The sequence below is a fragment of the Artibeus jamaicensis genome, unplaced genomic scaffold (assembly GCF_021234435.1).
Source record: "Artibeus jamaicensis isolate MK-2021 breed Jamaican fruit bat unplaced genomic scaffold, CSHL_Jam_final contig_1016, whole genome shotgun sequence".
NCBI classification, from domain to species: domain Eukaryota; kingdom Metazoa; phylum Chordata; class Mammalia; order Chiroptera; family Phyllostomidae; genus Artibeus; species Artibeus jamaicensis.
Genome location: NW_026521195.1, coordinates 4120163 through 4136495, shown reverse-complemented (window position 1 = coordinate 4136495; position 16333 = coordinate 4120163). Strand labels below are relative to the sequence as shown.

General features: G+C 42.6%; 1 protein-coding gene across 4 annotated transcripts in view; it reads right to left on the bottom strand.

Annotated features, from left to right (window-relative positions):
• Nucleotides 1-6510: 6510 nt before the first annotated feature.
• Nucleotides 6511-16333, bottom strand: part of IMMP2L (inner mitochondrial membrane peptidase subunit 2) — a 623205-nt gene continuing 613382 nt past the window's right edge. For all 4 annotated transcript variants that reach the window (XM_037156081.2, XM_037156082.2, XM_053661594.1 and 1 more), the window contains one exon: nucleotides 6511-7122. In XM_037156081.2, coding sequence (XP_037011976.1) covers nucleotides 7003-7122 — 120 coding nt within the window. In that variant the 3' untranslated portion in view covers nucleotides 6511-7002. The remainder of the gene's footprint in view (nucleotides 7123-16333) is intronic.

Below are 16333 nucleotides of genomic sequence, written 5' to 3'. Positions count from 1 at the left end.
TAGATGTAGAGAAGAAAACCAGAGTGTCAGCTGTACAACAGGGATGTTGTATCTTTTGGAGAAAGGGAAGCCTTTATACCGATTTCTGTATCTACATTTTAGAAGATGACAAAAATGTTTAAGCATGTCCTTCAAGCTGACATAGTATTAGTTCTATTAAAATACTATGTTTGCTTATGTCAAGCCAAGAAAGGAGACATTACACAATTAATGTGAAACAGTAACCTACTGAGGATTCTGTAGTATCTATGCCATTCACCTAGGTAGCCCTTAATGATTTTGACAACTGAGATGTTATCTTCATGGTAATGTAAAGAATATAATTTTCTGCAGCAAGTGCAATTTTCTGGCTCAGATATCCATCTAGAATCATTATTGAATGATGATAAGGAAAGATTGCTTTGTAATAATAAGGCTCATTGCCAATTCTTTCATTTCTCTTTTCCTCAAGTCACAAGAAATGTGCTTAGAAGCATTTGTATGTGGGACCAAATTTTGCCTGGATTGTCATTCTGGCCTGAGGGTTGATGAAAGGCTGTTTCTCTTCCTCTTTCGTTGGCTCACCTTACTCAGTGATCTGGGTATTCCTTGCTCTGAGATTCAGTGGCAGGACTGATTTCCCACCGGCTAAGATAACAAATCATATCCACGCAGACCCAAGACAGCTAGCTGGGTGAGCAAACCTGTCTTCCCTTGCAGCACCTTCCAGAAGATTAACTACCTGCCTTACCTCTAAAGTCTCTCTATGCTCTCCTGGATTTCGACTAGGTTGAGTCTTTTCATATTCTATATGTCACGGTGCCTGGGGACTAGAGACAAGGGCCTTGCTCTCTAAAGTTCCTTGTGATACTTGTGCACACACGTGCACAATATATTGTGAGGGAGAGTCACCGCAGAAATCTCCGTGATGCTGGAGTTGCTCCGGAGTGAAACCGGACCTTTTTCCTGTCCACCGCCAGCATTGTCCTCAGGGCCGCCTTGGCTCCCTGTAACCTCGTGTTCCTCACACGAGCTCCCTCTTGTCTCATTTTCCACTTCACCGTGACTTCTTCAGTCAACCTCTCAACTCTTCAAAGACAGACACGAAATCTATGTGAATGACGTTATTTACAAATTCCCAACTGGTCTTCTATATTAGTGATTTGTTGTGTAGATATTTATTGACTACTACTATACGTGTTACTGGAAAATGAAGCAACCAGACACTGAGGGATTCTGGAGTACGAGGTTTATTAATGTGCACAGGCCCAGAGGAGCCAAACTCCAAATTCTGAGCCCCAAACAAAGGGGTTTATATAGTCTACGGGGTCTTCCTGTCTACGTAGCAAAGCAGGATACAGAAGCGGAATGGGGAAGTTAGTTCTGGCTATAGGGCTCCCTATACCCACGTGGCAGAAGCAGAGTACAAAGGCTAAATGCGGAAATTTGTTCTGACTGCAGGGGTGCTAGTCCTAGCCCTTGTGAATATCCTGCTGTTTGCTTTTCCCAGACGGCCTTATTGCTCTCCCAGGGCGCTTGGGGTTTGGGTGAACAAAGGTTTTCCAAAGCTTCCTGCATCATATGCAACATTCTGGGAGACTGTTTTAGAAGATTAAACAAATGAGACATAAAACTTCAGAAAGCTTAGCTAAGGGTGTTTTATTTAAGGTAGGAGCGTCAAACCCATTTTCACTGGGGGCCACATCAGCCTCATGGTTGCCTTCAGAGAGTGGAATGTAACTTTAGGACTGCATAAATGTAACTGTTCCTTAACAGTGAAGTGAGAGCACGGTGCTGCCAACAGGTGGAAACAAGGTGCCCGCAGATAAAACAAGGTGGAGGGCCAGAGTTGGCCTCGGGGCCTTGTGTTTGCCACCTGTGAGTTAAGGGTTAAAAACAAGAGTCCTGAGAAAGGAGTAGAGAGATCCCTCTGCACACTAAGGGAGCCAGAGCAAGCTCTGGATGGGGAGATAATGGTGCCGGAATTGATCTGGTGTGGTCTGCTGTCCATGTGGACAGGCAGCCTCTTGCCCTCAAATATTTTATTCTGCCTACTTTGGATGCTTCTGCTGTGTAGCACCACACTATTATCACTCTTAACTGTAGGTTTGATCTTTGCTGAACTGCTCATTAACACTTAAATCCTTTCTACCTCAGGGCAAACAGCTAGGTGTGTTATTTAAGTACTCTTTTTTTATCCCTCGCTCTGGCTTGGAATAGAAAAAACCTGGGCCCTTGTCACAGTCTGCTTCTGGAGCACCTTCAACAGAGTAGCTGTTGCGTGCTTTGCACACTTGAAGCATTCTGCATATGTCTCTGTTATAGCGTGCAGGCCTGTTACTATGGCTACCTGTTTAGACATTTATCTTCCTCATGAGATGATGAGTCTTTAGGGGCAGGGGCTGGAACCTAGTAGGTACTCAATAAATCTTTGTTGAATGTGTCAATAAATGAGCCTAACCCACTGCTCAGTTACTGAAACCCAGAACACTGTTGGCAAACACAAGTCCCAAGGGCTGAATCGAACCCTCCACCTAGTTTTATTCACCCTAGTTTCTACCCCAGGCAGCGCCAAACTCCTAGCCCTTAGTTAAGGAGTAGTTATGTTTATACAGTCCTAAAATTGCATTCAGCCCTGTGAAGGAAACTTCGAGGCTGATATGGCCCCTGGTGAAAAGGAGTTTGACTCCCCTGACCTAGAACTTCATGATCCCAAGATAAGATGGATGATTAACACCTTCAACAGCTGCTTGCCGATTGTGGGCAGCCAGCTGGCTCCGAGGGGCTCGGATTGGTGGACAGAGCAAGGGGTCTCCAAGTTAGTCTTGATGAGCTAGCTGTCTGGTTGGTTCCTTCTTAACTTCCAGCAGTTATTGCAGCTAGGTGATTTTCACTGAGTCCCCAGCACTGTTTGACTCTACCCACCTCTAATCTCATCTCACTGTGGAGATGGTTATAACTCTGTTCTCTTCACAGCCGTTAGCATCTCCTTACCCGCAGGAGCATTCAATTTAGGAAAGAAGGACCCTTTGTGACTGAAAGGACTATATCTTATCTCAGAAAGGGAGACTTCTTAAATCATACAAATTGCCAAAGCCGCCCACTTTCCCTCTGACTGCATTTGTTAATTTGTTCATTGTCTCCCACATCTTTCTCTTATCTCCTTCGCTACTTCCACTCACAGCTGATTCTTTAGATGCGAATTCCACTGAACTATACCCACCTGCCCCACCAAACAAATGAATATTTCACTTTCCTCTTGCCTGGTTTAGGCAAGAGGAAAGTGGAATATTCTAAACACAAATACTAAGCACTCTTGGAAGCTTTTTATTAAAAAAAAGTTTTATTGGAGGTCTTTGGTGGCCTTCACACAAAAAGCTCCAGTGGAGTAGGAGGGGCTGAAGCTTACGGATTTCATTTCAAAGGGAAGGCTCCCAGAGGACCTGGAGACAGAGCCCGGGGGCAACTCCTTTGGGGAGATGTTTATAGTGGAGAAGAGCTCCGGGGCAGTAACCTGAGTACAGGGGCGTGTGTCGAAGCTCAGTGGTTAGATGCAGAAAATTAGAGCCCATATTCATGCTGATAGAGGTGATTATGAAAAAGGGAAAATTGGCACTATTGAAGAAGAGGGTTCATTACTAGATAAATTTTCTTGACCAGGTGAGAGGGTTTGGATCTAGTGCACAGTGGACGTAAGAGAATTCCTACATATACGTTTGTTTAAGGAAATTTGTACCAAAGTCTGGATAGACATTCAGCCTTATCTTCTCAGTCATTAATTCTATTGTGTGAAATGAAAAGGTGCATTTTAATTAATTCATGAGCAAGAACAGGCAGGAAGCAGAGTACGTGGAGACAGGCACAGATGGGTTGCTCTGTATGATCGTGGCAGGCGGGTGCAGTCCTGTTCTTGTCCCTTTACAGGCTCGTTACACTGGAAGCAATGCCATTAGTTGAAGGTGAGCATTAGGAGAAGGTCTCAGATCTTTGTGAGAGGAGAAAGCAGGAATCAATCTTCCACAAGGGTGAACAGTTGATACAGACAGCTATAGTGGGAGAATAAAGATGTGCTGTGGTTTTGAATGGAGACAGCATTTTTATCTCTGACGTCTCTGCAGACAGGTCTGTATCAAGACTGCAGAGACTGACACAGTCCGAGAAAGTCGGCGAGTTGAATTTTATTCTCACGGAAGGAGTGGGGTTGGGATGACTCGAGGGGAAACATGTATGTGAGGGCAGCATTCCCTCATCTGACCTTGGGGAAGTAATGTTTCACCAAAACAGAGGACATATGTTCTGGGGTATTGGAACGGCAGAACAAGAGACCTGCGTAGGAGCACGTCAGTGGGGCCTTATCATCGCCGGCCCCGCACGCCGGTTGGGGAGTGAACCCTCTCAGCAGGGCCCTCGGTTCCTGTGCGTGTGCTCTCTCGTGGGGCAATCTGATTCTTTTGCTGCTGGGGATGGAACACCACTCTCCTCTAAGGCCCCTGACGACTCGGGCACCCTTCCCTTCTTGACCTGCCAAGTGAAAGCTCCCATTCTGTGGTCTTACCGATTGGCCGTATATCAAATGTGCATCATGGTGTCTTGCATATTTGAAGTTGAGCAATGGAGTGGTGAGCTGATTTTGAGACTGACACGCATGTATGGCTTGTTCCCCAATTTGGCAAGTGGAGACCTTGACCTCTTAATGATGGACATGACAGTCTTGGGCCAAAGCAGAGCTGACCCAAAGACCTCGTGTAAGCTGTACTGGAACCCTTCTCCAGATGAACTAACCTACAGAATCGGGGTAGACTTGGTTACAGTAACAAACTTCAACATTGCTGTTGTGACATTACACAACAGACATTTGTTTCTTGCTCACTTAACAGACCTGGCAGGATGTGTGAGTCAGCTGTTTTTCAAGTGGTCATTCAGGAGCCTGTGGGCGTTACCCTCAGGGCCTTATAACTACGACCATCCCACTGGCAGCCATAAAGAGAACCCGGAGGGGCCCCGGAGTGATTTTGTGGGTCAACTTAGAGGTCTTTTTAGGAAAAAGAGAAGAATGATTTTGTCGTGGTCTCTCCTGTAATAATGAGGAGAGGCGGGCTGTGGTGAGAGTAGGACATCAGTGAAGATCTTGTTTCTGGCTCCTGGGTTGGTTGCTTCTTGCTATGTCCTACGGGTGGTGGTGCTAAGAACTCTCTCCATCGGGCAATGTTGAAAGTGGCTGATGCTGTCACAGAAGCGTGCGTGCTGGGGGGCTCAGTGGTCAGCTGGGTCTGGAGGTGCATTTTCCAGGAGGAAACCTACTAGCTGAGTGGCTTAACCAACATGAAGTATTAGTTCTGCTGGTGATGTGCTAGATGGCTAAAGAATACAAATTAAGTAGAAAGAGCACTTACCTTTTCTCCAAAGATTTATAGTTTTGCATTAAAGTCAGAGTAGGAGCGACACAGGTAGTCGATAAGGCGGCAAGACTGAAAACCAGTATGCCTTTGTTCAAATGCCAGATTCTTCCATTGCAGTGGTGCGTACCCGCTATTCTGAGCACCCCTCCATTTGCTGTCTGCCTTGTCCCCTGTCATTACTACCCCCAATGCCCTCATCTATGGTCCCCAGGCTTTCCTATGTTCTAGCAACTAAAGAGTAGATTATGTACTTATTTTATACATAATCCCAAGGGCTGCACTTTGCCAAGAGTAAAAATAATGGCGGGCCCTTAAGTAGCAATAAGTATTTGGAAAACTGCAGCTATAGGTCAGAGCATGAAGTTCAAGTTGGGGAAGAAAGCAAAATGGAATTGAATTGATGAAAGTAATGAAGATCCAGGGAAAGATTTTCAGCATGTCTTCTTTTAAAACCTTAATTTTGACCAATCTTAGCATTGACATAAGTACTCACTGATGGCCAGTGAACAAACTACTATGATAATGAATTATTTTAGTAACATATGCATTTGTTTTGCTGTTGTTCCTGCAAGCTCATGAGTTTGAGAGACAGCTGGCCCTTGTTTGGGGGTCATACCAGCTGGTGAAGCAGAAGGAAAGGAGACTAGGCATTTGGAGGACACTGGTTCAGAGACTGAGTTTCCCTCGGCCCAAGCCTCTGATCAATGGGAGGAGGAAAAAAGAAGAAAGGTTTCATAAACATAGGCTCATGGGCTGGCAGTTTCCCTCCTTTTCTATACAATTACGGAAGCTACTCACTAATATTGCAACTCTTGACAATTGGTGATGTCAGTATTAGAGTTAGGAACACTGAGAGATCCTTGGGGTAGAAATCAAACTTGGTTGATCTGAAGTGATTTTTTTCCCCACATTTCACTTAGGACAGTTTACCAAAGAGTGACCAAATATTGATAAATGGGTTTACTCATCAATGTGAACAGTCATGAGATCACTCAGAAGTTTTTTAATTAAAAAGGGCCGATAAGAAAGGCTTGATTGCTTGCAAATATTGATAGAATTGGTCCCCCAAAGAGAGAAGATATTCCTCATTAATGGACATACAGGTTCAATGACAAACACCCACAATGGCACCTGAGCAAAGCTGTGTTTATTGTTATAGCAGCTTCCTGTTCATCCCAGCCGGTGGGCACTGCCTTATAGACTCTGTCACTTACAATATAATTTCTATCAGTGTGCACATAATACGCTCCTTCGTGCTTCATCTTAAGAGTAAATGACATGAATCAAGCAATAACTTTCATCAAATATTCATTTTCCTATTCTTTCAGCAGCAAGCACCAGAATCAAAACTCATCAATAGACTAAGCATACACAGCAAAATCTCAAATTTACCCCCGACAAGACACATGGGAATTAAATGTTCGTATTCCCAAAGGTCAGCATTTTTTTTGCATAAAACAATGCAGGGTATTACAATTAACCACAAAATCAGGTGCCATTTAATACTGTTTAATATTCTAGAACTCTCTCTAATCATTTTACTGTGACAGCCGAGTTTCCTGCGCAGCATCACCACCGCTGCGGCTGCCTCTTCCTGCCCTTGGTGCAGGTGGGGAGCCTGCACTCATTCATCTGCGCTCTGAACCAGCAGGCGCTCCGGAGGGAGCACAGACTCCAGCTTCTGCCAGCGCTCGGGGGGCCACAGGATGTGTGTGGCGTGGGCGTGCAGGAGTCCCAGGGCAACCTGAATCCACGGGAGACACAGAGAAAGCCAAGAGGAAATTACTTTGTAAGGGTCACGGTTAATATCTTTTTCTTTTAACCATTTTGTTGTAGAATCTTTTATTGGTGTTTATTAGGTAAAATATAATATGGAACTAAAAAAGTACTGTATGCTAGAGGACCTCTAAACTAAAGGAAATTTAAAATTAATAATACAGATCTCTTTTTGGTAAAAATATTAATAGACTGATGGTCTTACAAAGGGACATGATGCCCAGGAGGCCAAAATAATCGGCAGTGTAAGGGTCACCATTAATATCCTGAAAACAAAACTGGATCCAAGTCTGTGGTTCCCTGCAAAGATGCTGCTCAAGATTAAATGCAGAAACACAGGGCGCCTTTCGGGGTGCTTTCTATCTGCAAGCCCCTTAACCCTCCAGCCATCGGATCTGCCCTCCACTTGGCACAGAACCCTAAGTTCAGGGAGGGGCAAGAGCTTCTCAACAGCCCCCGCAGCTACCCCGTGGTGGAAGCTGGTGGAAACTGGCTTCCGTGAAGGGCTAGCTGCTCAACTCCAGGGTCCTCAGCCCTCATGTCATCCTCAATAGTCTGCTTGCATGGCCCCCTATAGCTGGTTGTCATTCTCAGAATTTACTCTAACTCAGAGAGACATGAAAAAACTTTTCTTTTTTGTAAAGAACATTATTCTATCTACCGGATGAACAGCAAAAATTAGATGTGAAAATGGGTGGGAACCTCCATACAAGCACAGGGAGCAACCCAGCAGTGGTGCTCACAGGAGAAAGGTGGAAAGCCCGCAAGGTGGGAGAGGGAGCTCCTGGAAGGACTGCAATGGGTGTAAAGATCACCACAAAGAAGCCCCACCCACCGAGATGCACCAAAAGGAAAAGGGAGGAGACTTTCCCCAGAGAACTGAGGGCTGGACCCCGGGAAGGAAGGAGCCGTCAAGACGTCTTCCTGGGCTCCCTGGGGGCAGGGCCTGTAGCTACAGAAGGGTGCAGCAAACCTGGTTAAAATGCACATCAAAATCCTCTCCTGGGACGTTACCCTGCAACTTCTGCGTCTGTGCTGTTGTTGTTGATATTAGATATGCTAATGATATTCAGAGACTTACAAAACACACTCCTGTTTAAGCACATACTTACTGAGTGGCAGCTACAAAGGAGATGATGCGTCTGTTTTATTTTTAATGTTTTCCTCATAGATTGGAGCTCCTTGGAGGTTAACGAACAACACTTCTTTTACTGAAGTTACTCTATTTACTAGCATTCGCATTCAGAAAATCCCATTGCTCAGAAACTCAAAGGGAAGAACTAAGTGTCAGGGGAGAGATTCCACCAAGATTATCCAAAACACATTTTTTTAAAGAAAACCTTCACAACAACTTGATATACAAACAAAAGAAACCCAAAGGGTACCAAGAAGCTCATGGGCCCAAGAAAGAAATTTTTCTTCAATGTGTTACTTTGAAAATCAAGCCTGCAGAAAACTGGAAAACGTGGTGCAGAAAAGCTCTGCACCCTGGAATTTACTCATTGTTACATTTTGCTGCATTTATTCCTCTTTCATGTGTGGGACGGTTATTTGTACACACATATATTTTTCTGAACTAAGCGTTGCTGACGACATGCGGAATTTATCCCTAAAGAAACAATTTATGTGTATCTCCTCAGACTTTTCCTACATGAACACAATGTATTATATGCAAGATAGTTAATATTGATGTGATGTTTCTTAATATAAGCCCTTATTTAGTTTTTTCCTATTGTCCCAATGCCTTTTATAGCTATTTCATTTTTTAACTTCTTCATCACAGATGGTATCATCATGGTCATTCTTCTGCTTCGGTTTAGCTTACATCTAGTTCCCTCTAATGCAGCATCCAGGCCAGCATCCTGCCTGCGTCTGTTGGTGCTGACTGCCCCTGCTGAGCACATCCAGTTGATGGTGTGTCCTTCCCATTCTGGTGCAGAAGGTGGCACAAAACGCAAGTGTGTCCCATTGTTGTGATATAAAGTTCAATGACTTGAATGAAGTGATGTTGGCCACATTTCCCCATTGTAAATGAATCACTTTGCTTTGGTAATTAGTAATTAATCTGTAGGACACTTTTTTCAATTACAGTTGACATGGAATGTTATGTTAGTTTCAGGTGTGCGGCATAGCAATTCGATATTTATATAACTTACAAAGAGATTACCCTGGTAAGTCTAGTAAATAGTTATTACAATATTATTGATTAATATTCCCTACCCTGCACTTTACATCCCCATCACTGTTTTTATAATTGGCAATTTGTAGTTCTTAATCCCTTTCACCTTTTTTACCCATCCCCCTGGTAACCATCAGTTTGTTATCTGTATCTATGTGTCTTTTGTTAGTTTGTTTTAGTTTCCACATATAAATGAAATCATCTGGCATTTGCCTTTCTCTATCTGACTTATTTTACTCAGGATTATAGCTTCTAGGTCCATCCATGTTGCAAATGTCCAGGTTTCATTCTTTCCTATGGCTGAATCAATATTCCATTGTGTATATGTACCACTTCTTTATCCACTCATTTCTCTGTCAATGGGCACTTATGTTGCTTCCTTTTCTTGGCTATTGTGAATAATGCTGCAATGAATAGAGGGATGTATTTAATTTTAGGGGCGCATTTAATTTTTTGATGTAACTACATAATGCTTTCCACAGTGGCAGTAACAATGACAGGGGTTCCCCCTTTCCCCACATCCTAGCAAGCACTTGTTGTTTGTTGATTTATACATGATAGCCATTCTAACAGGTGTGAGGTGACATCTCATTATTATTCTAATTTGCAGCTCCCTGATGGTTAGAATGGTCAGCATCTTTTCATGTGCCTATTGGCCATTTGTATGCCCTCCTTGAAAAAATGTCTGTTCAGGACCTCTGCTCAGTTTTTCATTGGATTGTTCTTTCGTGGTGTTAAGTTATATGAGTTCATTATGTATTTTGGATATTAACCCATTATTGGGTGTATCATTGGTGAATATATTCTCCCACTCAGTAGGCTGTCTTTTCATTTTATTGATAGTTCCTTTGCTGTGCAAAACCTTTTTAGTTTGATGTAGTCTCACTTTTTCATGTATTTCCATTGCCTGAGGAGACGTGCAAAAACATATTTCTAAGAGCAAAGTCAGAGTTTATTGTCTTTTTTCCTAGGAGTTTTATAGTTTCTGTTCTCACATTTAGTCTTCAATCCATTTTGAGCATATTTTTGTATATGGTATAAGAAGGAGGTCCAGTTTCATATTTTTACATATCTCTCTCCAATACCATTTATTTAAGAGAGTGTCTCTACCCACATTATATATTCTTTCCTCCATTGTCATAAATTAATTGACCATATAGGTGTGGGTTTATATATGGGTTCTCTATTCTGTTCCATTGAGTTATCTGTTTTTATACCAGTACCATGCTGTTTTGATTAGCATTGCCTTGTAGTATAGTTTGATATCAGGTATCATGATAACTGCAACTTTTTCTTTCTCAGTACTGCTTTGGTTATTCAGGGCCTTTTGTGCTCCATATAAATTTGGGGATTATTGTCCTAGTTCTCTGAAAAGTGCCATTTGGTATTTTGATAGGGATCGCACAGAATTAACAAATTGCTTTGGGGAGTATAGATGTTTTAACTATGTCCATTCTTCCTATCCATGAGCACAGTATAGCCTACCACTTATTGGTATTTTTTGCAATATTTTATAGTTTTCTGAGTACAGTTTTAAATTTGGTTAAATTTATTCCTAGGTATTTTATTCTTTCTGATGAGATTATGAATGGGATTTAAAATTTTTTCTCTTTCTGAGAGTTTGTTGTTGGCATATAAAATGCAACTTAGTTCTGAATATTAATTTTGTGTTATATGACCTTACTGAATTCATTTATTAGTTCTAACAGTTTTTGGGTGGCTTCTCAATGGTTATCCCTATACAGTATCATGCCCACTGCAAATACTGAGAGTTTTATTTCTTCCTTTCCAATTTGGATGCCTTCATTTTCCTTGTCTGACTGCTCTGGCTAGGACTTCTGGTACTAAGTTATATAAAAGTGGACATCCTTGTCCTATTCCTCATATTAGAGAAAACATCTTCAGGTTTACACAGTTGAGTATGATGTTGTATGTGGGTCTGTCATACATGGCTTTATTACGTTGATGTATGTTTCCTCTAGCCACACTTTACTGAGAATTTTTATCATAAATGGATGTTGGATACTGTCAAATGATCTTTTCTGTATCTATTGATATACGATATGATTTTTAATCCTTCATTTTGTTTATGTGGTATATCACATTAACTGAGGTATGCAAATTGAGCCCAACTTGTATCCCAGGAATAAATCTGTGGGATAATATTTTGGAATACGTAAATATGTTGCATGTCAGCATTTCATCTAATCATCCCACTGCTCTCTGAAGGAAGCTGTCCTCCGAACCATCTAATAGTTTTAACAGGCATTTGTGATCCTGACTTACCATTGTTACATCAACATTTACAAAATCATGATGTTCCAAATTTATTCTTTCATAGTTACCTTCCATTCTTCTCTAAAAAGGTACTTTTCCTCCCAACCCCAAATTCTCAGTTTTAATACCAAAGATTCTTTGCCAATTCAAAACCTGGTACTATTTTAGGGTTGGTTTGTTTGATGCTCATGTGTCCTAAATGGGACAGTGGGAGTCCCCTGTTTATGAGGGACATGTCTCCAGCAGCCTGTGACTCTGAGCACATCTTTACTTTTTGGTACCACTGGATGTTGTGGGTTATAACTGACTCTACCCGAAATCCCACATCTCTTTAAGGAGCCTTGGTTTCCTTTACCAAGGAATGCTATGTGGGGACCAAGGTTTGGTACTAGTTATGATCGTTATTCCCGGCAGTGGTAAACCTCTATGCCATTTCAAGGGATAACACAAAAAACCCAAAACCACGTGTTTCTCACCTTTCTCCGTTACATATCTCCACCTCCCTTCTTCCAGAACAAGCCTCCCCACAATGACAACACATTGCACTGTCCTAAGATACTCACAAAATAGTTTTAAGGTATGTATATAACCAACTACAAACTTAACAAAGTAGAAGGCGTAGTAAAAAAGTCAAGATATCTTTGCAATTATTTTGGTCCTTAAAATAGACCTCATTTTAAATATATTGGCAAAGTCCCTTGTTCAAAATGTACTTGAATTCCTTCTTTTTTTCCTCCCCATTGTAGTTATTTGATAAAGAGTTAGGTTCATTTGTTTCTATTTTCATTTATACTTGTTTCCTTTTGGAAGAATAAAACCAAAGCCCATGCACATACATTCGTCTTTTCCTACCACAGGTAATTTATTATATACTCCCTTTGCATCATGCTTTTATTTTCAACAGCATGTCCTGAAACCACTTCAGAGAGATGGAGCCGGCAATTGTTTTGGGCCCCCCTCCATCCTGAGTGGTTCGGATCAGCTGCGCTGGGACTCTAATCTGGACTTTCTACTTGGCTCCACACCCAGAAAAGGGCGACCTCACTGATTTTAAAGAGTCCCTTGAATACACTCTGGGATGAACATAAAATAATGAAACATTAAAGTTTATCATAGAGAAATTAAAGGTATCAGTAAACATGCCATGTGTCACATTCAAAAAACACCAACTCTAAAAAGTGTGCTATGTGTTCACGGACCTGGTTCAGCGGGCAGCTCCCATTGCTCACTTCTTAGTTTTCACTAGAAACTAAGTTTAAGGTTAATAATTCTAATCTATGTATTGAAAAATACAAAAAAATAGGAATATGTTTTGGCCCCAAATTAAAAAGTATGAGATACGGAGATGTATTTTTGAGGGAAAGGGGAAAAAAGTAAAGTAAAAAAATTGTAGAAGGTTCATGAAAAAGGAATCTTGAGAAAGAAAATTTTATGTGTGGTCAAGCTGAATAAGACTAAAATTAATTTAACAAGCAAGGGAATTTAAATAGTAAGCTGAGGCAGAATTCGAGTTTGGTTTTTCTCCTACTAAAAAGAACTATTGGTCTATTACTGATAATGTAAGGAAGATTTCAATAATTTTCTGTTTTATATTGTCTTAAAAGTCCTTGATTACTTAAGAGCAAACTAAATCTCAATAGGAAGAACTAAGTTTTGCTTGTTAAGTATTGCTTCATCATTGTTTATGATCCTATTTAGTCAAATGTCCAAAACTTTTGATCTATTTTGACAAATTTACCAAAATTTAAATTATGGAGTCTTGACCTGGGAGTAACTTTGAGGTATATCCCAAAGGCCCTGGGAACACCTCAGAAGATTTGTTTTCTCTTATTCTAAAAGAGAAATGTCACACTAATTAGGCTGATTTGGGTGTGTTGAAATGACATGGAAGGCACTGTGAAATGAGAAATAACACTGGGCCTTCTTTATACTGTGTTTGTCCATGTTACGAGTGTTCTAGAAATTGTGCCTTTCCTGGGAATCTGAGAGGAGATGTCTGTCATCAAAACCCAGGCACACACTAAAAAGACCGACTCTGTCAGATGTGGCCCATGTGAATGATGTCCACTCTATTTTTTGCAAAAATGACTCCTTATGGGACTTGGGCCATCCTGATGTCCTGGGGACATGGCCACTTTGGCTCCTGAATCAGATGAACTGGGATTGGTCAACTGTCACTGCTCACAGCACTACCAGGGAAGGGAGGGCAGAAGAACCCTCCTTCTCCCCCCAAGATTCTTCTGGATGGTCTAACACTCAGGCAGACATGACACACATCAGCAAGGGGTACAACCAACTCCAAAGCCTATATAAAAACCCACACACGCGAGGCAGAGAAGCCACGTGCAGTGCAGGTTCAGAGACAGAAGGAGGGAAGGCGCCTTGGGCACCTAAAGGGCCACCTCCGGGTCACAATAAGAGCAGCTGTTTAGTGAACAGGAGTCTGCTTGCCCTACAGACAGGTCAGAAGGTTACATTAATCTCCGATATGGGCAAGGCCTCTAATTCCAGTTCTTCTGGGTGGCCAGGGGGCAGGGGCAGGAGTTTCTTCTGAGCTACAGCTCAAGCTGCCCTCACTCAACATAATCCACACACCACACAGACACATCTAGGTTAGGGCCGGGCCGCTCGGGTGCACCCTGACCCAGTCAGACCAGTGTCTTTGTGAGAAGAGAAGGTTAAGACACACAAAGAGACAACAGGGGTGCATGTGTGCAGGGGAGCGATGCTGGGGGGACATAGCCAAAGGAGGCCACCTGCAAGACACTGAGAGAAGCCTCAGGATGGGGGAAGAACACCTTTGCTGACCCTTTGATCTCAGACTTCTAGCCTCTGGGACTGTGAGAAAATGTCTGTGGATTAAGGCAGGCAGGTGGGGATGATGTGTGGCCATCCTGGCAAACTAATGCAGATGGGACTGCAAAGGATGCTGCACATGAAGCTGAGGCCATGAGATGTCCCAGTACTCACTCAGAATTGGGGAGCAAAGGAACATGTTGAGGAGAAAACATTTCTGTTATTAAAAGGAGAGAGAGAGAGAGGTCTTCAGCATCGATAGTTTTTGCAATAGGTTAAAGACTTTGAACAGCCAACCTAGTATTTCAATGAGCTTCTACTCTTCTCTCTCTGCTCTTTCATGTCCCACACATGACTGGGTCTCCATGAGAAAAGTCGGGGTATTTTCAAACACAAAAAATCCACTTTGGATTACAGTGGGTTTAAAACACCTCAACAAAAACATTGTGTGACCATTATAAACCCTTAGCAGATTTTTGTATTTTTAGTAGCTACTATAAGAAAGTAGATCCCTCTACATGTATGAATGGGCCTCAGCCAATAACTCACTCACCCACAGGTTGGAGATCAATCATCTAGACCAATAGTCACCAATGTATTTTGATTGTGCACTCTATCATAAAAATATTTGAGAATTTACCTCCATATTTATATAGTTGAACATTTTTATACACACACAATATTAATACTCTTTCAAAGCAAATGTTAGTAAAGCTCAATTTCTTACTTTCTGGATGCAAAGTCCTATTCATTTATTTGTTGACACCAGAGGATCCTTGGACACACACCCCTGCACAGTCCCAATCCCTCATCAGACATCCCTGCTCTGGGACACGCCACCATCACTGGCTGGTGAGCAGTCAGTGAGCCGGTCAGCAGTCGGTGCTGTGCACCCCACCGAGGAGCCACGCGACCTGACTGCACTGAGCTGCCTGTCTCCCACCGAACTGGCACCCTGAACTTGCTTCAGCATCCGGCAGATGTCTTCCTGAGCCCTGCTCTCCCTGCAGGTGCCAGAGACACAGGTGTGGCCAACTCTGTTCCTTCCACCCCCTATCCATAGACCTCCCATCTACAGGATGCTGTTCTTGGTGCAGGGAACCCTCCCTTGAACAGACAAGATAAGGACAAGCAAAAGCACAGGAGTCCAGAGGCAGGATGGAGGGGCCAGTGCAGGAAAGGAAGGAGGGAGGAAGGAAGAAAGTGTTGCTAGATGCAAACTATTTAATTAAACGTTCAGAACTGGGGCCAGGGCCAGGAGAGGACCAAGATGGGAGATGGGACAAAGTGCAAAACTTCCAGGTTCATCTCATTAAACTGTTTCCTAAATAGGAGATGCAAACACATTTTATCTGCCCTGTTAGCAAATAAAATCTTTGATGAATTTACTTAGCAGCCTAAGATGACAGAGGTTTCCAGGTAAACAAAGCAGCAGTCAGATGATATTTATTCTACCATAGATTAAATTATCTATAATTATCTTTGAAAGTCAACTCAAAGGGGAACAATATTCAAACTTTGAAGAACACTTTAATAAGAAGCACCGGCTTCCCAAAGCTTACAGCCCGTAAGCCTCACCAACCTGACATCTGAGGCCTTTCTTGGTCCCGTCTTCCCAAACTCAACCTGGAGACTTCTCAGTGCCATCGGTCTCCCGCAGGGCCCAGCGTCGGGCACCCCACCATGCCCACCTCCCTGCTCCCAGTCGAAGCTGCCCTCCCACACTGTGAGGCGCCTCCTGTGCCCCTGGGGTGCTCCGCAGAAAACAGTATCAGGTGATGTGAAAGCTTCCACAATCCTGGGTGAGGTGCCACAAGGAAACAGCAGTGAACTAGCAGTGCTGAGGAACTGATGCGGATCTTTGATACGGTCACCAAGGAGCTTGCAAAAGGGATGATATGGAATGTAAAGCGTATACAAGTAATTT